Source organism: Podarcis melisellensis (genome assembly GCF_964234715.1).
Source record: "Podarcis melisellensis genome assembly, chromosome: 4".
NCBI classification, from domain to species: Eukaryota; Metazoa; Chordata; class Lepidosauria; order Squamata; family Lacertidae; genus Podarcis; species Podarcis melisellensis.
This window is the reverse complement of record NC_138531.1, coordinates 60,173,054-60,200,676: the sequence shown is the minus strand read 5'-3', so window position 1 is coordinate 60,200,676 and position 27,623 is coordinate 60,173,054. Positions and strand designations below refer to the sequence as shown.

Genomic DNA, 27,623 nt, shown 5'->3' with positions numbered 1-27,623 from the left:
GTATAGTTGTTTGTAATGTTCTGCTCTACCAAAATGGGCCGTAGCTGCACAAAGGACTCTGCATAAAAGCAAGCAGTGTTCCCTTCCAATGATTCTTAATGGAACATTACCTAACACTTAAATAGAAAGACAAACAAAGGATTTCATTTTTATAAATTGGGAGATGTCTATATGTGTTGTATCCAACTGTAAGTAAGACTTCCATGTTGCTCAGCTGAGGGTAAGACTCCGGTCATCAGAACAAGGAATGAAGCTATTTACAACACCAACACACACACACACACACCCCTCATGTCCCCCCACTCCCAATCTGCTCTGGAGGATGCTCAAAGAGATCATTCTAGGGGATGTGGGGCAACAGAAGAAAGGGGTAAATTATTGCAAAGTATCCATTGAGCAGTACTGTTGGATACAACCCCATGACTATATCTAAAGCTTTGTTCTTTGTCTATGCTGAAACTTTTCTCTTTAGATTGGAAAGCTCTATGCTTTAGGAAATGCCATTAATAGAAGATGCCATTAACGTGAAAGCAATGCACACATGCTGTTGAGTGTAGCCTGGAATTCTGTGTGAACCTTAGCATTATAATTATAATTATACCTTATACCATACAGATATGAAAGCATGAGAATGAAATGCTTGTCAGTTACTCTTGGTTATTTAAAAGAATACCAAAAATAGACAAAGGGTTACATTAAAGGAAGTTTTACCAGTGACACAATGACTTTCCCTAGCTCTCCTTTCTCCAGTGCCACCCCCTAATCTGTTCTATGTTCCCCACCAATCCTCCAGAGCAAATTTGGGGGGAGGACAATGAGGAGAGGAAGTCCTGCTGCATTGGTGGAACACCTTGCCTTAACAGGATAGCTTTGTTATCTAGACCCCAATAATCAATTTTAAATATGTTAAATGCCAAACTCCCATTTAAACATTGTTCTGTCGGTACATTTCTGCCGAAGATTGTAATATTTAATATTATTAGCAAGTAAACGGGCATTCTAATGATTTATTAATTAGCATTATAATGGACGACATAGTCTGTACTCAGATTGTTTTGTGATTAATCACATTTCAATAATATTGCTGATGGAGAGAGAAAATTACTTCACATTCTCAAAAAAGAATGAATTCCTTCATGATTATAAAAATCTTTTGTAATTCTAATAAGTTGTTATTTCAACTTTTAAAATAGTTTTGGTCCTTGTTTCTCATTCACTTTTAACATATATTAATATGAAATTTGCTTCAGCATTAGTTTAAACATTCTGATATTTTCCTCATACAGAATCCATGTTTTTAACAACTGGGCTGTACAGAGAAAATAATTTATGTACATTATTAGTGTTGCTAAGTTAATTTGCAAGCTTAAATTTAAGCATGTTTAGGCTCGGTGTCAGATTTCTCGCAGGAGCCAAGTTTTTAGAACTGTGAAGACAAAAATATTTTAATCAATACTTGGCACAATACATGATAGCTGTACAATAGACAACAGGGAAATTTGACAAGGAGTCATTTGAAATGCGGACTGTATTTAAAATTTAAAACTTTACTGTTCCATAATTCAGAATCCAACTAGTTTAGTTCCACTGAATTTAAATGGTAACAACCCCTCATCTTTAGCAACACTTTCAGCAAAAGGCCTATGTACCATTGGCTGCTACATTTTAATCCTGTTATTGTAATCGCTGCAAGCGGTTATCTCTGCCTTGCAGACCCCCACTTTGGAGTTCTTCTAACAAGCAGAATTTGGCTGCCTTTTAAAACACATTCCTAGTTTGGGAAATGCATAGCTATGGAATCCACCGCCACTTGCACTGAGGTTAATCTTCTTAACTCTTTGCTTAACCTGGGGGTGGTAGCTGAAGTACAGCAAGTGTATTTGGGTCTGGGCATGTTTAAAACGCATTTTCAGGCACGAGTCTTTATGACATACTTCCCAAAATATAAATATATTTGGAAACACCTATCTGTTGTGTTTTACATTCCATTTTGTAAACAACAGCACACACCATCAGAAAATACTGCTTCCGAGCAATATCTATTTTATGTTTTGAAAAATAAACTAAAACTCCAGTGGCTTTTAGGTGGCAGTATGGTTGTATAGAGTTGGTGGTAGGAACTGCTTATAAAGACAGTAATCTAGCCACAAGGAAATAAACACATTTCAGCATTTTTCTTTCTAGGATCCAACAGAAGCACATTCAGAGAATTAACTTAACCACCATATATTTTCCTTTTATATTTTAGTAACCTATCAAAGAGGAGGTGAAGCTGTAAGCAGTGGAGGCAGGTAAGATTGTATACAGGTTTCTTACATATAATGCAAAATGCAGACTGAACTGCAGGATATGTTGGGTAAAGCTGCATCTCTGAATGCAAACAGCAGAGGGAGCACTTTGACTTCAAACTAAAACTCTTGCTGTATAAGGGGATGATTAAAGGGAGCTAAAGTAGCTAAATTGTGGCATTTAAGGAGATTAAACACTTAGTAATGATAGCAAAGAGAAAAACCTTAAATTGGAAACCATGCTTAAAGAAAGCTGCCTCTTAGGTGATTTTTAAAAACAGAAAACAAAAACGGAATAGCGATCATTACTGGTTGGGAATTGCAAATTAAAAGTACAGATAAATCCGGGTTCTGAGAAATGAACGCAATTCCATCTTTAGACTATAGCTAAGTCTTTAGTTAATTGGTCAATTGGGAATGATTCTCTTCTCAAACAAATGTCAGTGTTTCATTAATACTGATATCACTGCAATTCTACCTGGATGGCGTTGGGTGGCAGCGAGGTCAGGTGTGTGTGTGGACACATCAGCAGAGCCAGTTGCGCACTCACACTGGTGTGTCTGCATGGCCCTGACTTCATTGCCATCTTGTGCTACCCCAGTGCTGTCCAGGCAACTGCAGCGACTCCCCAGCACAGCAGCTGCTTCTTAACAAGGTGCCTTTAAAACAAAGCTATACGGAGGTATACAATCACTGTCATGTCAAATACAAGTCAGGCTATACAGATGATGGTGCAGAGCCAAAATGATGCATAGCAACTGCAGTCAAGCCACATACAAAGAAAGAAAAGTTATGTCACACAGAATGCTAACATTAGCAAATAGGTCAAACAGTGGCTTCTGCTTCTTTTCCAAATGAGGTTGTTTTTTTAAAAAAAGGTGTTTAGTGTATCTTGTGTGTGAACAAGGAACCAAATTATGCAGAGCTCTGAAACCATGGCCACTTTCTGGGCTATGCAGTACCTGTCCCTGTACTCACACTGGCCTGATTCACACATAATAACAAACCATGTTTACTTACTATATGAATGTGCCTTGGGATTATGTTCTTGCTTCCTTGTACACCCTCCCTCCATGCCATGTCTTGCAGGAAACTGGATTGTGACAAAAAACCCCCAAACATTTGGATTAATTGGGGTGGGCACGTTCCCTAAAATGAGGTCTGCTGCTTTTAAAAAACATGGCTAGCTAAAATCATTTTAGGAAGGATGGATGCCTGATGCAGGGGGCGGAGTGGAAGTCTTAAATAGGTTTGTTTTTTGGTTTTTTTAAAAGGAAGAGGTAAGCACAGTAGACAGCACTTTTAAAAGGGCAAAAGGGAGTGAAATGTAAGTTTTCCCCTTCCCACAGCTGAGTTGTTTCAGCTCCCCTACCCACTTTTTAACCTCCTACATACCGGTAAGGCAAACTAGTTTTTTGCCGTAGTTTTCAGGACAAGCACAAACCATTGTATGCCTGTTCAGTAGAACACCAAATTGTGATTTCTCCACAAACTACAAAGGGCAGCTTTCACAGCATATGAAGAGAAGAGAGGAAGAGTGAACAAGCCCTAAGTTCACTCCAGGCTTCTGCACACGTTACCAAAACATTTTGATGTTGCATCTGATTAGAGCTATTCTGAGTTATTTCTGTTGATCCAGATGAATATGAGTTCCACCCAAGTTAAGGCAAGACAGTTAAAAAGGGAACATTCTGCACCACCTTTTAGGTATACCCTCAGCTGTACAAAGGGAATAGAGCTGGAGATGCCATGCTTAAATAAAATACAATATTTTCTTAGCAGCTTTTTTTTCTGATCAAATTGGTATTTTTCCAAGTAATTCATTCAGAAAGCATTTGTAACTATTAGTTGATTCCAGTTCACTGAGCATAATGTACTTTGCATAATGAGAAACACTTTTGCTTAGTATTTATAGGTTTTTTTAATATTCTCTGTAACTTTAATTTCCAAGAATTTCAGCTAAGCTGGAAATGGAGGGAAATGTGGCCTGTATCCAAAGAACTGCAGGAGTTTTTCTGCATACCAAAGGGAGCTTTGGCCATGTGTCAAAGAGCAGTCCCCTATGCTGCATGGCCCGCCTAATATGAAATTGAGGAAAGTTTCACAAATAGGTCATACGGCGTGTTTGTTATAAACACTGTAGGAAAGAAAAGGAGGATAGTGTTGTGCTTGCACTGTGAAATAAAATATGTGTGTGTGATTATTTGGAGATCAAACATGTATGTTGTTAATGACAAAATTGTTAGGAGTGGTTTATTTTAAAGGAGTAACAAGCATGTTGTCAGCTGTCCAATCATAAACCCAGCTACTTTATGTTGGTGCAATGGAGTCTACTATGAAAGGCAGGAATGGAACGTCACCATGAATTTATTAGTGGGTAACAAAGAAGGTCCTAGAAAATGTCCACGGATCTCTGTATAGAAGAAAGGCTTTTAATGCTATCTTGGGGGGCATTAAGGAAAAGAGTGAGAAACACTAATACAGTGGTACCTTGTTGAATGGCTTAGTTGTTGAACAAATTGGCTCCCGAATGCTGCAAACCCGGAAGTGAGTGTTCCGGTTTGCGAACTTTTTTGGAAGCCGAATGTCCAATGCGGCTTCCGATTGAGTGCAGGAAGCTCCTGCAGCCAATCGGAAGCTGCACCTTGGTTTTCGAACTGTTCTGGGAGTCAAATGAACTCTCAGAACCGATTAAGTTCGACAACCCAGGTACCACTGTAAGGGAGGAAGAGTTGGTTCAACTCTTAAGTTGTTTTCTTACCCAATAAAGATGTATTATTTTTTTAACCAAAAGCCATAGATAGAGAGTTAGTAAAATGCCTAAGAACATTAAAAGTCTTTTTAGCTGAATGGTAAAATACGCCTGATATATGTTCATACACAGCTAATTCCAAATCTGCAGCAACACTGCTTGGGTAATCTTTGCTCCACACCTAAAGGTTGTTACAAGTTGTTATGAAGGGACTCCTAACAAGGCTTCTCCAGCAGACCTGAAGGAACAGGGAAGCCCATAGAAGTCAGCACATAGTTGCTTATTTAAAGCTTTCACTCTGCTAGCTAATTTCATTTAGCAACTGTTCATGTTTCCAGTATCACTAGGAAGAATAAGTAAATTTCCAGTACAATCAATCTTTAATTGCAGTCAAAGACCAGACAGATTTTCAGTACTTGAATGTGAACTTTGCTTTTAAGATGACATCTTATGATAATTAGTAATTCTGTGTTTTGAAGGCCAGGCCTTTTAAACATCAATGAACCTGCCACTCAGCCATGGCTTGCAGATACATGGCCTAACACTGGGAATAATCACAACGACTGCTCCATCAACTGCTGTACATCAGGCACTGGAAACAGTGACAGCAACCTCACTACATATAGTCGCCCAGGTAAATCTTGTTTATTATTAAAATAACTTAATTTGAACTTAATTTGTATTGTTTCCTGTTTATTGGTTTCCTTCCTATTTGTTTATTGCTGCCTATATCGTCTGGGCATGTTACTGCTCAAAGTTATCCTATTGCCATTACTTATGCTACTGTACCCACACATTTAGATCCTTTTGAGAGAGTTCCTGCCTTCTGTCCAAGTACAGCTCCTTTGGGTGCTTAATCCCCTCGTCATTGTTTCTAGATTATATTAATCCTTACCCAACATCCTGTAGAATATATAAAGAGGCTGCAGGTGTCCCAACATACTCCTGCATCTTTCAGGGAGATGACTCACAAACTAATCTATTTAATGTCTCATTCCTTCTCTTTTATGATCTGTTAGCCACAGCATTGTCTCACCCATATTCCATTCCCAGGCACAAACATGTGTCTATAAAGATTCCAGGAGAACTAGTCACTTCTGCTTTTTGTACTCACAAACACATAGTTTTATTTATGGAATCAAATGTTGTGTGACTCATAAGCAAGCTAGTACAACTTTCACTGGAATGTACAGTGAAGTGCTGCAGGTGGGTATTCAGGTACAAATGCTACTTAGTCAAGAACAGTAAGGTAAAGGTAAAGGGACCCCTGACCATTAGGTCCAGTCGTGACCGACTCTGGGGTTGCACGCTCATCTCGCTCTATAGGCCGAGGGAGCCGGCGCTTGTCCGCAGACAGCTTCCGGGTCATGTGGCCAGCATGACTAAGCCGCTTCTGGCAAACCAGAGCAGCACACGGAAACGCCGTTTACCTTCCCGCCGGAGCGGTACCTATTTATCTACTTGCACTTTGACATGCTTTTGAACTGCTAGGTTGGCAGGGGCAGGGACCGAACAACGGGAGCTCACCCCGTCACAGGGATTTGAACCACCGACCTTCTGATCAGCAAGTCCTAGGCTCTATGGTTTAACCCACAGCGCCACCCGCGTTCCTCAGTATTTAGCTATAAATTTAAGATCAATTAGTAGATTCTGCCATCAAGGGCCTTGCAGAAGGAGATTACCCGTGTAAAAAGAGAAATGTAGGCAGAAGAGTTGGGGACTCCTATATGAAAGGTACACCTTATAGTTTTGGACCTATGGAACTAAGCTGCCATTTTACTATAGCTAACATTCTGATTTAGCTTCTGTTCACCTAACTATTTCTGCTTCAGAAAGCCAAATCACGTAGACCAAAAAGCACCTAAAAATAGTCTTCTAACTGAACACAATTTTCCGTTTTCCCTTCCTGCTGTGGTTAGCTGATTGTATAGCAAATTACAACAATCAGCTGGAGAACAAGCAAACAAACCTGATGCTGCCTGAGTCAACAGTTTATGGTGATGTGGACTTAAGCAACAAAATCAATGAAATGAAAACTTTCAACAGCCCAAATCTAAAAGATGGAAGATATGTCAGCCAACCAGGTCAGCCTACACCTTATGCCACCACTCAGCTCATCCAGTCAAACATCAGCAATAATGTTAACAGTGGCAGTGGTGATTCAAATGAAAAACACTGGAAGCCATCTGCACAGCAGAAACAAGAGGTTGCGCCAGTTCAGTACAACATTATGGAACAAAACAAATTAAACAAAGGTAAATCACTTCATGTATCTCTCCCCCCCCCCCCTACTTCTCAATGCACTGGAGATTCCATAAACCTCTCCTTTCAGGGTCTCAGCTTGTGTAAATGAAAATAACTACATATATTTCTATCTGTCCACAGATCTGATAATTGGTTACTGCAGTGTGGAACTTGTTAGGATGAACTGAACACTGTGGAACAATCTAAGCTCCTTTGTAGATTTAGAAATTCCCAATTAACAGTGTCAAAGAGTTAATTAGCACTACAATAATCTGCAGAAATTGAATTTATTCTAACAAATAAGCAGCTGTATCTTAAAAGAGAATTTAATAAAATATATTTTCATATGGCTTTGAGCTTAATTTAAATTTAATAACAACAAATGAGTGACTGGCTGGTATTGAGACATCTTTAATTCATAAAGGAGATGCAAGGTGCAGGCATTGCAGTCAAATTTTAAAATAGGTCATCCCATTCTTCTAGTGGTGAATGGAGTCTAATTAACCTACATATCACTGTAAATTACTGGAATGTTGCATATAAAATTTTGTATGATTGTATTGTGGGTTTTGCTAAAAATGGAAACGAACTGATCTGATAAATTTTAGACTTACTCTTTGCATTCACCGTCTTGCATTCAGTTCTGGATTAAAATTACTGCTTTAGATCTATAACCTTAAAATGAATTGATTGCAGTGTTAACTTGAAAAATCAGAATGTGCTTTCTGGCCTTAAGGGCAAATTTCTCTAATGTAGTGTGTGGGCTATAGAAAAGGAAGTGATGCGATTTCTTGCTAGTCCTTCAGGCTACCATGCAGCTTGCTTTAATAACACGATTTGCAAAACGCTATCCCTAGGAGCTGGCCCTGTTCTATCTTTGAACTTTCTGAGCACATTGTTGTAGCTCTCATGGTCACCTAGTGATATTGAAAAGGTAAAGGACATGTTCCATTACAAAAGGTTGATTCAATCTATTTACTACCTGACCTACTTATCTACAGAATGGTTCAGAGGCCACATAAATCTGACATGAGTGTCTAGCTGTTTGCTATAGCAGTGACAGTTTTTAATTATATTTTTGCCTTGAATTTTTCTGCATGTTTTATGGGATTATTATTATTTTTTGTCTCACAACTTAGGGTTTTCAAATCCAGAAAAAAAAAATTCTCTCCATAAAGTTCTGGATAAAAAAATTAATTACCTAATTCAAATGATTATTTTAAGAATTCAGGATTTAGAAAATGTGTTTTACTTTTATAGATGAGTGAAATATTCATCAGATAATACAATAAATTTTTACTGAAGAAATATCTGTAAAGTACAAGAATATTACCAGGAGCTGACATTCATTTCATGGAACAAATAAAAGCAAATCATAAACAGAGCCATGGGATGTGAAATAGGAATGATAGAGCACAGTGCAGAACTCATCAAAATGGTTATTTCTCGTTACACAGGCTGGAAGTAAATTGTCAGAAAGATAGTTTTGTCTTAGAAAATAAGAAAGCGAATGGGAGAATACTGATCTATTTTTTTAAAAAAAAACCCAATGTATAGAGAATCACGTCTGCGGTAGATACGCTTCCTTAATGATAGTGTAAAGTGCTGAAAAAGGAAAAGAGGTCAAAATGGTAAATCTCAGATCAGACTATTTTGTTCAACATTTTCCCAGTCTTCCATTACATAGTCTCACATGCCACACATTTAAACACAGCAAAAACAAATCAGCCTTTCACACTAAGAACACAGATCTGTAACCAGACAATAAGTTAAGGCTTAGCTGTAAGCAGTTTGAACATTCACAGTACTATACTCAAGCAGCATATGCATGCAAATTCAAAAAGTCTGTTTTAATTGCAGACTACCGATCAAATGATAATGTTCCAACCATCCCATACAACCAAGCCTACGATCAGAATACAGGAGGGTCCTACAACAGTTCAGATCGAGGAAGCAGTACATCTGGTGAGTATGAACTACTGCTGCACCTAATCTCCAATTTCCTCAAATATTTTTCTCCCTGGGAAAGAGGCTCCCGTTTTGTTTTATTTTGGCCTCTTTTGCAATATGCTTTAGAATTTCTTTAATTTTGGTGGGTGTGGGATTGCGCCTACTTTATCACTGCAAGGTGATTGTGGCAATGTGTGTTTTAATTTCCATTTCTCTAACCCATTGTAGCCTCCCCAACAGTCTGTGCTTCCTGATCTAAGACCAATCCATGGGGGGAGCTAACCTCATTGCACCCTTCCTTGAGCTTTAGCGCACACATTGCCAAGTTAGTTTATTTGAGCATCTGAGATTGATGTGATTGCTGTTTTTGTTTTTAAGGAATGATATTCCTTTTACCTGAAACTAAAAAACCTAATCACACCAAGCTACTTTAAATCAAAAAGACTTTACTCTTAAAAACAACAACAACAAAACAACAACAACCAGCTATCAGGCATACACTAGGCAGCCTCTCTGTCTTCGTACACAGCTGGACCCAAAAGGGCATTACAGGCACTCCCAGTCAGTTGAATGTATAAAGCCCTTTGCTTTGAAGCCCCAAATATCATCTGATTGCCCAGGCTTCATAGCACAGTGCTATCTGCAAACCCTGGTAATCAGTTGCAGTTGTTCCCTTTTGGAAACTTCTTAATGCCAGGTGGGCTAGAGAATGCGGCTTAGATTCAGTTGATTGATCCTGAAAGCACATATTGAAGGGAGGTTTCTGCAACCACCAAACAGCAGTTATAGTGACTTGAACTTTCACAGGTGGCAGTCATATGATCTGTCATGATTGACAGATGGGCAGACTGTCCACTTTCAAAGTTGGCCTGCAGAGGTTAGGGGACCGTCTAGAGGGGCTGGGAGCTGGGGGCACTGTTATACAGTGGTTCCATTCCTCCCTCCTGGGCCGTGTTCAGAAACTCTCATGTGTGAGGTGCCTCAGGGTTTTGTCCTCTCCCCCATGCTTTTCAACATCTACATGCAGCTGCTGGGAGAGATCATCAGGAGTTTGGACTGTCCACTTTCAAAGTTGGCCTGCAGAGGTTAGGGGACCGTCTAGAGGGGCTGGGAGCTTGGGGCACTGTTATACAGTGGTTCCATTCCTCCCTCCTGGGCCGTGTTCAGAAAGTGGTTGGGGGGGGATGAGTGTTCAGACCCCTGGGCTCTCACGTGTGAGGTGCCTCAGGGTTTTGTCCTGTCCTCTCCCCCATGCTTTTCAACATCTACATGCAGCTGCTGGGAGAGATCATCAGGAGTTTGGGCTGGGTGTTCATCAGTATGCAGATGATACCCAGCTCTACCTCTCTTTCACATCAGAACCAGTGAAGGCGGTGAAGGTCCTGTGTGAGTGTCTGGAGGCGGTTGGAGGATGGATGGCGGCTAACAGATTGAGGTTGAATCCTGACAAGACAGAAGCACTGTTTTTGGGGGACAGGAGGCGGGCAGGTGTGGAGGACTCCCAGGTCCTGAATAGGGTAACTGTGCCCCTGAAGGACCATGGGTGGAGCCTGGGAGCCATTTTGGACTTGCAGCTGCCCATGGAGGCACAGGTCAATTCTGTGTCCAGGGCAGCTGTTTACCAGCTCCATCTGGTACGCAGTTTGAGACCCTATCTGCCTGTGGACTGTTTCGCCAGAGTGGTACATGCTCTAGTTATCACTTGCTTGGACTACTGCAATGTGCTCTATGTGGGGCTACATTTGAAGGTGACCCAGAAACTACAACTAATCCAGAATGCTGCAGCTAGACTGGTGACTGGGAGCAACCGCCGAGACCTACATTGGCTCCCAGTACGTTTCCGAGCACATTTCAAAGTGTTGGTGCTGACCTTTAAAGCCCTAAACGGCCTTGGTCCAGTATACCTGAAGGAGCGTCTCTACCCCCATCATTCTGCCCGGACACTGAGGTCCAGTGCCAAGGGCCTTATGGTGGTTCCCTCGCTGCAAGAAGCTAAGTTACAGGGAACCAGGCAGAGGGTCTTCTCAGTAGTGGCACCCACCCTGTGGAACGCCCTCCCACCAGATGTCAAGGAGAAAAACAACTACCAGACTTTTAGAAGACATCTGAAGGCAGCCCGGTTTAGGGAAGCTTTTAATGTTTAACAGATTATTGTATTTTAATATTTTGTTGGAAGTTGCCCAGAGTGGCTGGGGAAACCCAGCCAGATGGGTGGGGTATAAATAATAATAATAATAATAATAATAATAATAATAATAATAATAATAATAATATTAGGATCTAGCCCACCAGCTTCACAACCCACCAGTTTCACAACCCACCAATATATCTTGGAAAGTCAAGAAGTGTCAACACAGTTGCTAGAGCACATGAAAACCTGTGCAATTATTATTTCCTCCCTCTGTTCGGTATTAAACCAGTGTGACAGCTTTATTTTTGGTCAAAAGCAACCACCCAGGGTCAAACCAACAGGCTGCTCAGCAGTAATGCTAGCTACCTGAGCCTTGTCTGGGGTATTATAAGCTGAGGGAGAAGTCTCTTTTTCAGACCATTTCGTCCCTTGCCCCATCTGGAACTTTTGCAGTTTTGACATGTGCATGTAGACCTTCACAGCTTCATTAAGTTTCCGTTATTTTGGTAGAAGGCAAGTGTGTTTGCCTTCAGTTCAGCTTTTTGTAACTGTATTTGTGTGTACATATCTGTCCAGTCTTGCTTGGAACCTATTACAAAGTCTGGACCACAGGTTTCCCGCCTACCATCCCTATACCACAACTCTTTCTTTATCAAATGATGTACTGTGAGATGCCTATTTTACAGTATAATGGAAATTATTTAACAACTGTATAAAAAATCAGTTTAGCAGAGATGGAAGCACACTCATATCTAGAAAAAGAAAAGAAAAGCTGCTTTCTATACAGCTACAACTACTTTCAGGGTTTCTCTTATGGCTGAATTACAGAGACACCAACAAGTTATAGCAGAGCTGGCTTCTGGGAAAGGGTTTGTAATACACTCTGCTGCTGTTCCTTTCATAAAACATTACCCTATAGTTTGCAGATGAATGTGAGGTTTGGTTTATAGTTTATTATTTTATGTGCATGTGTGTGTGTTTTTTTAAAATTAGTAATGTGGAGCTAAAGCAAACAATGAAGAAAAATGTGAGCTATTATGGGACGACTTCACAATTATGCAACTGCTATGATTACCCTGATATTAGTTATCTGAACAGTGGGTTTGAGGGGTGGTCAGTTGAAATATATCTATAAATACATTTTCTTCATTGAGATAGTTGACTGGGACCCAAGAGATTCTAGAGGCAGGTTCTGCACATTTACTGGGACTTCTGAGTGTTCTCTTCCTACCACTGGCAGAAGTGGATGCAGTTATAGTGTGCAGACATGCCATTAGAATATGCTGCAAATGACCCAGTTCAAACTCTGAAGCATTAGGAATGTTGGTAATACGACCGAATAAAATATTTAACATATTTAGATTTGAAAAACATTCACTATTATTCCAATTTAAAATAGTTTAGCGTATTTAGAAGCATGAAACATTTCTCTTTCCGTTTTGCTTTACATCTTATGTGAAATGTTCACTTGAAATCCAACAGCACCCAAGCAATCAATCCTTTCCCCAAGATACTCAGATGGCTAAAGCTTGTATCATTTTACTGTAAGCTATAATTTTCCACCAAGAGTAGCTGAAAACATTTGTCCCATACTTTCTTCTGCTCTTCTTATTGCAGTTTTTTTTAAAATTCTTCCAGTAATTATTTTCAACTGCACCTGCCATTTGGAATGAATTTAGTAATTTCATTGTGCCTAAAACATTTCAGTGGACAAGTATAAATTACATATATTCATTAATGTAACAGGGAAACCTTTAATAGATCATATCTCTGTCAATTGTGAACCCAAAATTAGGCTTCAAAAAATAAACTGGGGGGTGGGTGCTTTGTAAAATATATAGCCAATGCATTCTTAACTGAAATGTACTACAACAGTGTATAAAAGCTGACTTATTAGTGACATTTACATGCTTACTAAGTTCTACAGAATCCAAAATTTGTAACAAGCTATGTCTGGAATATTGTATGTTCTTTTTGAAACTCCTAAACATGTGAATACTCGTTCAATTAACACCTTGTCACATTGTTAATTGTCCCCTAAAGGACTGATCATCAATTTATTTCATGGGCTATGATATAACAATATGAATATATTTCTTCATAGGGAGTCAAGGGCACAAGAAGGGTGCTAGAACCCCCAAGGCATCCAAACAGGCTGGCATGAACTGGGCAGACCTTCTTCCACCTCCCCCTGTACATCCTCCTCCCCACAGTAATAGTGAAGACTACAGTCTATCTGTAAATGAAAGGTAAGATAAAAGAATGATTCATCAGTAAATTTTTCCAACCCAGTGGTCCAGATTCACTTAATTAACTGAATAAAAATATTTGTAATCCTAGTATGGAACTGAGTCTTCAGTTTGACTCAAGAAATAATATTAATTTGGTCCAAACATGGTATGAATGTATTCAGTATTGTAATTCACATATTCTTAAATTAATCCTTAGCTATGACCAGGAAATCCCATGTCCAATCCCACCAGCAAGAATGTATCTACAGCAGGATGAGCTAGAGGAAGAGGAAGAGGATGAACGAGGTCCCACACCACCAGTTCGAGGAGCAGCTTCATCTCCAGCAGCAGTGTCCTACAGCCATCAGTCTACTGCTACATTAACGCCTTCCCCCCAAGAAGAACTCCAGCCAATGCTACAGGATTGCCAGGAGGAAATGGGACATTTGCAGCATCCACAAGATCGGAGGTATGTTACCAAAGCACATTCTGAAGGAACTTCCTTAAACTAGTTCTATAAGGCGAACGTGTTGGGGTTACGCAACACAACCAGCAGTAATCAAACAAATGTGTCAATTTAAATTGCTTCTAATGTTATATCTTAATGAAAACTCAGTATTGAGAGTAGCACTTCATTTACCATGGTGTAAACAGTGTTTCCAAAGAGTAGTTACATAGTCTGTTATCTGGATGTAAAATGTCATAATGAACAAATCCGTAGTTTTCTTTTTATTCCAATACAAAATAAAAGGCTACTAGATTGGCTGGAAAATTTGGATTCTTGCCTCCCAAACATGTTTGTAACAGGTAATTTTATTCATAATGTCCCTTACTCTCCTTACTCATTGGCCAATTTTCAAAGTTTAATTGTTTCCCAGGACTTTCCTGCTATTATCTTAAGCGGTTATCAACAAATAATACCAATAGTATTTGATATTTCTTTTTGAGCTGGTTAATATGATCTAACAACATTAAATTAGATTCAATTGTAGATGGCAGACCCTTATACCTTTCCAAAAAATCCTGGTATGGCTACATTCCCTCCATATGTGGGCAAAGTACCATTTTCTTCATGGTACTTCAAGTGGAGTTCTGACACGTTATAAAGCATCCTTGATAGCCTTTACAGTATGAAATACCACCTCAGTCACATTTTCAATACGTTTTCCATAACTGCCACTTTGTTCCCATTTCTAGTTGAAACTTTTGTCATATTGACAGTGGACTTTAATCCATGAAAGCTTATGCCATAAAAATAAATTTATTAAGACATGTAATATGCCATGGGACTCGGCTGTTTTTAAAAACTGTGTAAGCTTCTGATCACACTGTCTTAAAAAAAAGTCATAGACTTAGTAAGTACAGGTAACGCTAGTAAAATGATTAGAAGGTGAAGACTGGAACTTTTTTGCTTTGGTAGATTTTTTTTTTAAATGAACCATATGGAGAGAATGAATTAAAAAAAAAAACTTTATAACTTTTTATCCATAATGCTCTATAACATTTTGTGTTAAAATGACATTATGAGTTTTCATATCCAGTTCATTTTTTAAAAGATACAGTCAAACCTTGACTCCCAAACGCCAAAAATCCATAAGTAAATGCTCTGGTTTTTCAAACGTTTTTTGGAAGCCGAACGTCCGACGCAGCTTCCACTTGAGTGCAGAAAGCTCTTACAGCCAATCAGAACCCACGAATGGGCTTCTGGAATGGATTATGTTCGACAACCAAGGTTTGACTGTACCTTGAATAAGAATACAACAATTTTTTGTAAACAATGGATTCATCAGTGGCTATAAGTCTTGATGGCTATATGCACCATCCAGATGAGGGGAATATTTATCTGAATATCAATTCCTAGGGAGGAACCAAACAGAAATTTTACTGGTTGTGGGCTTTCTGGAAGCATGTGGTTGACCACAGAAGAGAACAGGGTGTTAGAGTAGATCTTTGGCTTGATTCACCAGGCATATCATGTACCCTTCATTAAGTATAGGGTGAGCATTTGAAGCAGGGTGCCTGACTATGTGAGCACCGCTGCCCAAATTATAGCAAGTAGTTCAGCAGGGCACACCTCAAGTAATCCCCCTAAATTCTATTTGGTTCCACTCTATCTGATAAGTCAACTACAGTGGTACCTTGGGTTACATACGCTTCAGGTTACATACGCTTCAGGTTACAGACTCTGCTAACCCAGAAATAGTGCTTCAGGTTAAGAACTTTGCTTCAGGATGAGAACAGAAATTGTGCTCCCCTGCGGCGCAGCAGCAGCAGGAGGCCCCATTAGCTAAAGTGGTGCTTCAGGTTAAGAACAGTTTCAGGTTAAGTACGGACCTCCAGAACGAATTAAGTACTAACCCGAGGTACCGCTGTACATTTGACAACACTGAATTCAGAATAGTGTTTCCTATAACAGTTTAAGAACCAATTACAAAAAGTCTATATTCTAGTAATTAAGGAAGGTGATATTACTTTTCTACTTAAGTAGTCAACCATTTCCAGTTGAAAGAAATAAAAATCAGTTCAAGACTCAATAAAATAGGAAATTATAACTGTATATATGTTTTGTTAATCTGTAAGCATTTCTAACTATTTTTTTCACACACAGACGTCAGCCTGTGAGCCCTCCTCCACCTCCAAGACCTATCTCTCCGCCACATACCTATGGTTACATTTCAGGACCTCTTGTATCAGACATGGATACTGATGCACCAGAAGAGGAGGATGAAGCAGACATGGAAGTGGCCAAGATGCAGAACAGAAGGCTTCTTTTGCGTGGTCTTGAACAGACGCCAGCCTCAAGTGTAGGAGATCTGGAGAGCTCTGTGACAGGTTCCATGATCAATGGATGGGGTTCAGCCTCAGAAGATGACAATATCTCAAGTGGACGGTCTAGTGTTAGCTCATCAGATGGATCCTTTTTTACAGATGCAGATTTTGCACAGGCTGTTGCTGCTGCAGCAGAATATGCTGGTCTCAAGGTAGCAAGGCGTCAAATGCAGGATGCTGTGGGAGGTGAGGCTTCTTCACTGCTATCATATATTTAATCAGGGATTCCCAGTTGATAAATGATTAGCTGTAATCCTAAGCAAATCCTTCTGAAATACTGTTCCTATGTGAATCCTGTGCACATGTCAAAGTTTCATATAGAGAGTAATAGAAATTCCCTTATAGTATATAGCCATCTCAGCAAAGCCCATCATGCTTGTGTGATTGTTTTAACTGTACTACACTTTCAGTTCAAATGAATACTTTTCAAAAGTACACACTGCACAGATGATTTTCTCTTACAGAAGTTAGCCAGGAGCCTAAGCTTAAACAACACCCCTCCTCATTCCAACCCATGAAAGCAGTGCAAACTTAAAATATATGTTCATAAAAGCAATAAATAGGCTGCAACAAACACAGCTAAAAATATTGTACCAAAATACACACATGCATACATACTGTGCAAAACAATAAAAACAAAACAAGCTTAAAATGGGAAGAGGACTAAATAAAAGACTAAGCAGCAAAGAACATGATTGCCCCCAACCCCAAAGGAAGTAAGTAGGGAACAAGCCTGTCTCCATCCAGGAGCAACATCACTGGTGCTATTCTACCCTATTTCTTAAGAACACAGAATGTTGCTTGCACAAAATGAGGCCACTGATCCATAATAATAATAATAATAATAATAATAATAATAACAATAATAAATTTTATTTATATCCTGCCCTCCCCAGCCAAAGCCGGGCTCAGGGCGGCTAACAACAATAAAACAGTACAAAAGTACAGCACAAACAACACTCTAAAATCATTCCTTATAAAATTAACTAATTCAAGCCACTGGCCACCATTGGGCCAGAGCTCCGCAAAGATTGCCGAGGGAGGGAGTCAGGCTGTGCCCTGGCCAAAGGCCTGGTGGAACAGCTCTGTCTTGCAGGCCCTGCGGAAAGATGTCAAGTCCCGCAGGGCCCTAGTCTCTTGTGACAGAGTGTTCCATCAGATCGGAGCCACAGCCGAAAAAGCCCTGGCTCTAGTTGAGGCCAGCCTAACTTTTCTGTGGCCTGAGACCTTCAAGATGTTTTTATTTGAAGACCGTAAGTTTCTCTGTGGGGCATACCAGGAGAGGCGGTCCCGTAGGTACAAGGGTCCTAGGCTGTATAGGGCTTTAAAGGTTAAAACCAGCACCTTAAACCTAATCCTGTACTCCACCGGGAGCCAGTGCAGCTGGTATAGCACCGGGTGAATGTGATCTCGCAGCGAAGACCACGTAAGGAGTCTCGCTGCAGCATTCTGCACCCGCTGGAGTTTCTGGGTCCTTCTCAAGGGCAGCCCCACGTAGAGCGAGTTACAATAATCCAGTCTGGAGGTGACCGTCGCGTGGATCACAGTGGCTAGGTCAGGGCGAGAGAGGTAAGGAGCCAACTGCTAAGCTTGACGGAGATGGAAAAATGCCGCCTTTGTTATAGCTGCAATCTGCACCTCCATGGAAAGGGAGGTGTCGAAGATTACACCCAAACTACATCCATGTAGCTCAAGTACTGACTACAAGCTGCGCCGGGCTCCGGAGGGTCGCGCAGAGCCGCCTGCATTCCAAAGACTCGGGTGCTCTGAAGAGCGCGCCTGGGCTTCACGCAGCTGTCCGCAAGCCTGGGGAGACTGGCACGGCTCCCTAAGCTTGTGGATAGCAGGCTGTTCTGGGGGCTGGGGTCGGGGGAAGCTCGGGCTTCCCCCGCGCCAGCCCCGTGCCTGGGGGGGAAATAATGTTTTTTTCTTTATTTCCCCCCCCCAAAAAACCTAGGTGCGTCCTATAGGGCGGTGTGTCCTATGGGGCGAAAAATACGGTAGTTTTACTCACCCACACTCACTCTACTCTTCCATAAGAAACGGCTTCTCCTTTCCCTTTAATAGAAGCGGTACCTCTATATTCTTGTGAACACAAGCCCTCAGGGGCCTCTTGTCAGCAACTCTATGCTTTATTGAGTTGATGTGGGGAATTGTTATGTGATCTCCATGATTTCACTAAAACGAATTCACCAGGCAATCACATTTCCTAAGTGCTGTACATATATTAAGCAGTAAGACAGTTCTTGCCATCAGATTTGGAATCTAAGGGGTACAATGCAATAGGAATGGGGAGGAAAAAGAAAAGGAAACCAGTGGAGCAACTGCTCCAGGATGAAGCCAGGTTGACCTCCTCTTGCCATGATGCCCTTGGGAGGCAGGGGGCAGAGCTTCCCAATGGCCCTAGGTCACCTGAATGATGTGAAAAGCTAGAAGATTTCTTCCTTCAGCTCTGAACTCCTAGGTAACTAGCAGTTGGAGCACTTTCACACAGCAGTGGGGGATGCCAACCCCACTGCAGCTGTTATGGCTAATGGTTGTGGCAAGGCTGGTTAAAAAGTATAGTATAGTGCATGTACTTTGCAGAGCATTTCTTTCTAAAGTAAGTAGTTGCAGTGTTGGACCATGTTACCCTTCTTGATCAGCCATTAAACTCAGGAAGTCACTTTCTCCTAGCCTACTGTCTGGGCCAACCAAGTCAGATGGGTGGAGTACAAATTATTATTATTATTATTATTATTATTATTATTATTATTATTATTATTACTACTACTGCTATCAACCTCATAGCTGAGTTAGGATAAAATGGTGGACCTCATAAGGGCCTCTATGAGACGAAGATAATGATGACAATGACAATGAATTTAATTTATTAGTCACTTGCTATATAAAGATTCTCTTAAGCTACTTTTAAAAAGCTTTAAAAGCATAACACAAAATCAGAAGAAGAAAGATCAACACATTACAATAAAAACCATATAAAAATCTATGGAAAAGATCCAGTAAAACTTTAGCAGTGGATCATGTCAATAAATAAACAATAAACAAGGCATGGCCTGGTGTATATAGTTTTAGATTTTTTAGGCTCTCCTTTGGAATCTAAGCAGTCTCCTCAATGGGATAGTCCCTAGTTGTGTTTTCTAATACTTAGCAAATAAAAAGAAAGAAAAAAGTTATGTGTAGTGAGGAAACCGCCTCCCATCTTTTCCTCACTTGCTTCTAACCTTTTAAGCTGGAAACATCTAAACAACCTTTTCCCACACTATAAACAGTCATAGCATGTCTCGCCTATGTGAGTCCTCTGGTGTACAAAAGGGACATCTTCGTGTTGAAGCACAAGTGTGAATTTGCTATGGGTTACCTTGTGTGCCTCCTGCAAGTCTTTCCCCACACTCTGGTTTTCCCCCTGATTCTCTGGTGCCTTGTCAGGTCGCTTTTATCATGGAAGCAACTTGAGGTGAAATTAAAATGTGATGAATCTAACCACTCACAAGAAAGAACATGCTACAGTATTTATAACTTTTTCTCTATAGCTTTTTTCAATGGTAAAAACCACTGTATTTTTATTTTGTGCCAAAAAGTAAATACAATCTAAACTGTCTTAGCAATTCATAAACTATGGTAATTGTTGGTGACACTTTAAGTAGCAGCAGCAAAGAAATCCTAAGCCTTGGGACTTGATAACAAATATATCAACAAAAATTTCATGGGGGGGGGGGGCAACAATTTCAGTTGTTCCCTAGTGACAAGTACCAAAACTTAGGGTTGGTGAAGATCAGGTGGAAGAACTGGGCAGGCACAGGGAGGGTTTTCTTTGATGGTATATACATATATACAGGGTTCAGGGAATATGACAATTGTCCAAAATTAGGTGGCTTGAGAATGTTATGAGTTATTATAATCTGATTTACCCTGCAGGGTTGTTGAAAGGACTGCAATTGATAATGCATGTGAAATCATTTGAACACTTGAAAATGATATATAAATGTTAAATAGTACAGTGATTATCTTGGTGCTGTTCCTATCAATTTAAATGTGTTTTGCTCTGTAAAAGTTCTGGATAAAAAAAAGCCTTGCATGTTTATATTAATGTGACATTGAATCTAAATAATGCTAATTATATACCTATATTTTTATTTACAGAATCGAAAGACTATTCTAGTTTCAGAGATAAAGTAACAAATTATAACACTGTGTGCCTCTTTGTTTCCAGGTCGTAGACATTACCATGCCTCGCACTGCCCCAGACCCACTAGCCCTGTCTCTACTGACAGCAACATGAGTGCTGCTGTAATTCAGAAGGTACGACCTGTCAAAAAGCAAAAGCACCAGCAAGGACATCTACGAAGAGAAGTCTACACAGATGGTAAACACTATGTTCAGATGTGCACACTTCTAGTGCAAATACTGTATTTTTGCAAAGCTTACAGTAAGTTACATTAAGTGAAAGGTGGCTGGCATTTCCTGATGCTATACATATTCAGCATAGTCTATCGTAAGCATCATTTCTGTTTTCAGTCTGTCCTGAATTCTCCTGTACACACATACATTAAAAGTGCATTTGTTTTCTCTAATACCCTAATCAGCCATCAACTGTCACTATTTTTTTGAAAGAAGACTGCAATTGGGTACAATAGTGGAAAATAATACATGCATGAGATTAAAATCTTCATTAAAATAAATCCTCCGTAGTGTAATTTTTCCCATCACAGAAACAATTTAGCATTAAAATAGCAGGCAGCAAAATCGTTGAATTTTAATCCTAACCATAGTATTGTTCCAAGAGGTTACTTTGTGCACCAAAAGGCAGAATCTAATCATCTCCTCTCATGCCTTCACACACAATATCGACTCCTGCTGAAAAGGTAATGCTTGTATTCTCTGGGGAGTATAGAAGGATAATGCAAACATTGTGATGTTGTCTAGAGAGAGCCTTTAATGAAAATGCCTCAGGAGGGCCAGCTTTTATTAAACCACCACCTTTCAGTTTTATAAAACAACCAAAGGGCTTTGTTGGAAATTCATGTAAGATTTACCCATCTTGTCAAGTTTTCTAAATTCACTAAAGAGGAGGGGTTGCCAGCAGCAGTGGCATCATTCCCCCACCTCCTGGTTCTCAACAACAACAATCTGATTAGGACTTTCATTACCAGTCAGAAATTTTTCAAAGAGGGGCATCATTTGCCATTATCATATGAAAGCCTAATATTATAGATACTTATCGAGGGTTACAAGAAGGGGTTTTCAAGCCACTTCTCCCTGTGATTCCTGCCACTTGACAGAAAAATTTAATACAAAGCGCACAGCATGATGAGCAAAAGTAATTTTGCAATGAGTGGTTGTCCATGCTATTATCTGTACTTTATTCTGAGTATTTTCTCTACTAGCATCTATCTGATATTAGACTACATTAAATACTGGCATGACACAATGCACCTGGGCCTCTTGGCTTCTGCCCAGGCTCCTTTTGTCACTGAAACTGAATTGTCAGAATATTATCTGATTTCAAGAGGTTATTAAAGCAGTTTTGTGCATGCTTGTTTATTTGGAGGGGTTTTTTTGTTTTGCTTTTTGGAAAGTGAGAAATGCATGGTATAAATCCCAGAACTATGCCACTAAGTTTATATTTATGGAACCCTTGTAATGGCTTTTTGTGAGAATTTATAGATGTCTTAACAGGTTTATTAGTTTTAAGTGGGAGCCCCTATGTGAAAAATTGAGTAAGCATCAAACCGTGATATGAAAACATCTGTGCTGGCTAGAATACCAGAAAAGAAATCTTGTCCAGAGCTTTATATAGTTATTTTGGTTTTGGGTTTTTTTCTAAAAGAAAAATTAAATAACTGAGCTGCATTTGTTGGTAATTTTCTATTAAAAGTTCTTATACTATAGTAGTCTGCATAGCACTGTAATTTACAAAATTGCAGCTGTTCTGATAAACTTAATCAGTATGTAGTTTGTGTTCTCGTGCATGTGCTTATTTTAGCACATTTTATAATTAGAAATGAATTTCCTTGAACCTATGTGTGATAAGGTGGTCCAGAATATGTAAACCATGTAGCAACAGGAAGTTATTCTCTGATAATTGAAATAGTAACAAAAACTGGCTATTTGATTATTTTTGAATAGAGTATCTATCACACTGTAAAGCAGACAGCAAGTGCATTAAAGTAATACCTGTGTTCAACAGGGTATGGCATCATATAACTAATTCCCTCCCTTAAGCGGGAAACAGTAAAGCAGACATGTTTGAAACATTTGACCTTTACTAGTTACCCAAGAGTTTCTTGTATTTGATGACATGCTGAGATTTATTTCTTTTCAGAATAAGAGCAGTGCTTAAAAAAAAACTTCTATTCAACAATGAATGCAGTAATCTACAGGAAAGCAAAAGTGACCAGCCTTTTGATGATAATAATACTTTTGATGGAGTATACTGATTACTTCATCATATTAACTTGTGTATTTAACCAAAGTTTAGCAAATATTTTATTTATTTTACAGTGGTGCCCCGCAAGACGAATGCCTCGCAAGACGAAAAACCCGCAAGACGAAAGGGTTTTTCGGTTTTTGCGACGCTTCGCTAGACGATTTTCCCTATGGGCTTGCTTCGCAAGACGAAAGCCCATAGGGAAATCTCCGGGGACCTCTTTTAAATGCTGGCGGTGGGGAGCAAAGCCTTTCCCCCCCCCCTCCGGCCTTCAGAAGAGGTCCAGGAAGACCGGCGGGGGCAAAAGGCTTTGCTCCCCACCGCCAGCATTTTAAAAGCGGTCCGGGATAGCAGGGAAGCGCTTCCCGCTATCCCGGACGGCTTTTGAAGGCAGGCGGGGGGAGCAAAGACTTTTGCCCCCCGCCAGCCTTCGGAAGAGGTCCAGGACCTCTTCCGAAGGCTGGCGGGGGGCAAAAGTCTTTGTCCCCCCTGCCTGCCTAACCAGGGGCTTTTAAATCGCCCCGGGACTGTCCGGGGCGATTTAAAAGCGCCCGGACGGCTTTTGAAGGCAGGCGGGGGGGAGCAAAGACTTTTGCCCCCCGCCAGCCTTCAGAAGAGGTCCAGACCTCTTCTGAAGGCAGGCGGGGGGCAAAAGTCTTTGTCCCCCCTGCCTGCCTAACCGGGGGCTTTTAAATCGCCCCGGGACTGTCCGGGGCGATTTAAAAGCGCCCGGACAGCTTTTGAAGGCAGGCGGGGGGGACAAAGACTCTCCCGGGAAGGCAGGCAGGGGGAAGCAAAGACTTTCGCCCCCCGCCGGCCTTCAGAAGAGGTCGTGGGACACTGTCCCCGGACCTGGTCTGAAGGCGGTTTCCATAGGAACGCATTAATTGATTTTTAATGCATTCCTATGGGAAACCGTGCTTCGCAAGACGAAAAACTCGCAAGACGAAAAGACTTGCGGAACGAATTAATTTCGTCTTGCGAGGCACCACTGTACATTCACTCATCTTTACAGGTCCAGCTCAAGCTTTTCTGATACTTGAATTGGAGCCCAAATGACATTTTCCACTTGCCAACCCCCACTAGGGCCAATACTTTGGGGTTGGGAATCCTATCTCCCCCCATGGAGCCAACTAAAGCAAGTAGCTTCATTTTCTTACATTGTGGGGCCAACACTGTCATTAAAATTGGCTAAAATTACTACGTTTATCAATATACTCCAGTGCTACATGGATGGCCTCTTTCAGAGGGTGATGCTTGGGGAGTGGTGTTCAACCCAGGAAGCCTTCAATGTGGGCTTCTGCAGGTTTCCATTTTATCCCCATGCTGTTTGACATCTGCAAGAAACCACAAAGTGGGCTCATGTGGAATTTTGTTCTCAGCAATATGTTCCTTTACATCTGCAGATGAGGGCAATGGATATGCTGGACTGCTGTCTTACTTCAGTAATGGACTGGATGACAGCCAATAAGCTCAATCCTGATAGGGCTGAGGCACTCTTAGTGGGTGGTTCCTTAGACCTGCTCTTGAGAGAGTTATACTCTAACTGTAGGAGCAGGTGCATAGCTTGATGGTGATGATATAATAATTTATTATTTTTACCCCACCCTTCCTGCTGGGTTTCCCCAGCCATTCTGAGCGGTTCCCAACAGATTAAAAACAGAATAAAACATCAAACTTTAAAAAATTCCCTAAACAGGGTTGCCTTCAGATGTCTGCTAAAACTCAGATGGCTGTTTATTATTGACATCTGGTGGGAGGGTGTTCCACAGGGCAGGCGCCACTACCGAGAAGGCCCTCTGCCTGGTAACCTGTAACCTCACATCTTGCAGTTGGGACATGGGTTTTGCTTAAAATATTGTAAGTCACTTTGAGTTGCCATGGCAAAAAGTGACCAATAAATAATGACAATAATAAATGTTTCTTCTTGCTATTGTACAAGTTTTATTTAATAGTGGTTTGTGGAAGACTGGGGACCCACAAGTGGTATTAACTTTTCTGAATTTAGTTTATACTCCTAGGCATACTCAATATATTTGATGCTTCATTGAACAATTTACTTGCGTCATTTACCTTTATAGGAAGTTACATTGAGATTTTGTAACTAGAAAAGAAATTAGAAGCTCTTTTGACACTGGGAATGATGGGAATTGACTACAAGCCCCAGCATCATTATTACCCTGGCAGGAAAATATTCTACACACATGATTTTCCAAGGGACAGAGAAGCACACAGGACCTCTTCTACTTGCTACTACCTTCACTTGTCCTCAAAGCTTTCCCCCCTTGGTGTGGGGAAGGTAGCAAAGGGATGGCCAGTAATTATTCCTAAGTGTTAGCCTGTAATGTTCACAGCGCATGATTGGTTTTTGTTTCATGACTTTTGTGCTTGTCCATCACTAATTCTGTGTGGCTGGATGTTGTGTCAGTTGCTGAGCTAATTTATTTTTCATGGCTTTTTATTATTCCAAAGGCCACAAAAGGTCAGCATTTTTGTGCTTATTCACAGCTATTGTTCCTCAAAAGGCTGCTGCTTCAGTGATTTTTAAAAATTATTGCTGTGTTCCCAATGAGTTCAAGCAAGTATGCTGTTACCACAAGCCGATATAACCAATCAGAAACTTCATTGTTTCACCTTGTTGCTGAGCAGTGATGGAACAAACACCTGGATTTTAAAAAGCTTTTACTGCTGCACAACAGTTTCTTGATTCTGTTTAGTATTCCATAATATACCTCCAAAATTTTCATTGAATTGTTGCAAAATACTACACACACACACAAAGGAACGGCACTTCCTAGGGTGCAAGAAAATATTGAAGAAATTCATATGGTTCAGCTCAACAAAACTTACATGTTGGATTCTCATTTGGTAAAATACCCTTCAAATTTTTATTTAGAAGTTAAAGATAACCAGCTTATATACTTCCATTCTCTTAAGCAAACTGGTGGAAACTTACCACCAGGCACAAATCTGTTAATTGAGAATGGCGGATCCCATGGAATATTTGGGAAAGCCAACATTAGCTTAAGTCTTTGAACTATGTTTGTTTGGATTTTATTCTATCACTAAGTGCAAGCTCTCACAAGGTCAAACACTGAGGTAAAATGTAATGATTTTTATGGGAACTGCAATCTTCAAAATTTTCTAAGGACGGAAACTTACAGCATTTTTATTTATTTATTTACTTACTTATTGTTTTTAGCAAAATTAATATACCATTTGGTGGTGAGATGGCTCAGGTGGCTGATGGTGGGCAGCTCAGGAACCTTATGCCCTCTACTCCAAGGAATCAGGGTCCAAGAAGAGGTGCTTTTGCCCAGACAAGGGCTGAGGGGTCATAGCACTCCACCTAAAATTGTGGTCTTGGATGGTTGCCCTGATTTGCTTTATAACAGGCTTCCTCAACCTCGGCCCTCCAGATGTTTTGAGACTACAATTCCCATCATCCCTGACCACTGGTCCTGCTAGCTAGGGATCATGGGAGTTGTAGGCCACAAACATCTGGAGGGCCGAGTTTGAGGAAGCCTGCTGTATACCATAGGGTGATCCATAACCCAGAATCCACCCTGCCCAACAATCAACCAGTAGCCGGGTTGGTTGAGTCAGGATTCACTCCCAATGCCCATGCCAAAATCGTCTGACATCTGTTATCAAAAGGTTGTGGCCTGTTCAAATCCCAAGAGGGTGTCCTATGATTATTATATCTGTGTCTTGGCCTCTATGCTGGCCATGGGCTCAATGTGCCTGGGCCCACAACTTTTGGGCTGAGCAAAAACTTTATTACTTATTTTTTAGCAAAATTTATATACTGCTTGACTGCAACAGAACCTCTATGTGATTTACAAGAAATATTAAAATAATGACTAAAATAGTTAAAAATGAGTTATTAAAACATTTTAGAAACAATTGAAAAGAGAAGGAAACTAAAAAGAAAATAAAACATGTCAACATCTATGTGTTTGGATATGCTTGCCTTAACAAAAATGTTTCAAACAGACACCAAAAATAATACAGTTGGTTACTGTACAGGAAGAAATAGCCTTCTTAGGTTTTGGACTGACACATTTTTACTGATTCAAGGGATTTGTGATCTATATATTTATATATAGATCTATATGTACTACTGTATCTTAAAAAATATATCACAGCAGTTTACAACAATATAAAAATATAAAACAAGACAATAAAATAATGGAAAGTTACAAATCTGCAATATCTTTACATGTAAAGTACACCCAGCTAAAAAATTCAAACTGTTTTAGAAGTGGAAATAATGTATAACAATATACAACATTCCAGTTTTAGACTGAAAATATATCTTATATGAAACTATTTTAATTTTCTTTGACTCTTACAGTTGGAATTATTTCACATATCTATTTGCATTTTCCTCTTTCAATTTTAAACTGCCGGCTGGGTTGATTTTTCCTCCCCCAAAATTATTTCTCCCATGGTTCCTATAGCCTCTCATTTAAAGTGTTGAAAATTCACGTAAGGAAGATTTTCCCTGTAGGACATGCTATAAAATAGCATTGGCTAATTGTTTTTCTTTAAGCGGGTAACAATGCAGCAGCAATATGCAGACATGTATAAATGAAATAGTTGAGCACAGCTGACCTTTTCTAGTTACCTCTGGGTTCCATATATTGGTTTGATGTCACTGTGTGATTTATTTTTTATTTCTCACCATGGAGGCCTCCATTTTCTTTTTTAATAAGTAAGTGTGCCAGTTTGCAGCAGACAAGGCAGATTGATTCTGGATTTTCTC

At 40.1% G+C, this 27,623-nt stretch overlaps 1 protein-coding gene and 1 long non-coding RNA gene across 5 annotated transcripts in view; one reads left to right on the top strand and one right to left on the bottom strand.

The window, feature by feature from the left end:
- Positions 1–27,623, bottom strand: part of LOC309368109 — a 140,980-nt gene that overhangs the window by 68,805 nt on the left and 44,552 nt on the right. The gene's annotated exons all lie outside the window — the stretch shown is intronic.
- ROBO1 (roundabout guidance receptor 1) overlaps positions 1–27,623 on the top strand; it is a 559,072-nt gene that overhangs the window by 520,130 nt on the left and 11,319 nt on the right. For all 4 annotated transcript variants that reach the window (XM_081907820.1, XM_081907819.1, XM_081907821.1 and 1 more), the window contains 8 exons: positions 2,249–2,291; positions 5,520–5,674; positions 6,960–7,295; positions 9,145–9,249; positions 13,470–13,614; positions 13,814–14,065; positions 16,205–16,611; positions 20,639–20,791. In XM_081907820.1, coding sequence (XP_081763946.1) covers positions 2,249–2,291; positions 5,520–5,674; positions 6,960–7,295; positions 9,145–9,249; positions 13,470–13,614; positions 13,814–14,065; positions 16,205–16,611; positions 20,639–20,791 — 1,596 coding nt within the window. The remainder of the gene's footprint in view (positions 1–2,248; positions 2,292–5,519; positions 5,675–6,959; positions 7,296–9,144; positions 9,250–13,469; positions 13,615–13,813; positions 14,066–16,204; positions 16,612–20,638; positions 20,792–27,623) is intronic.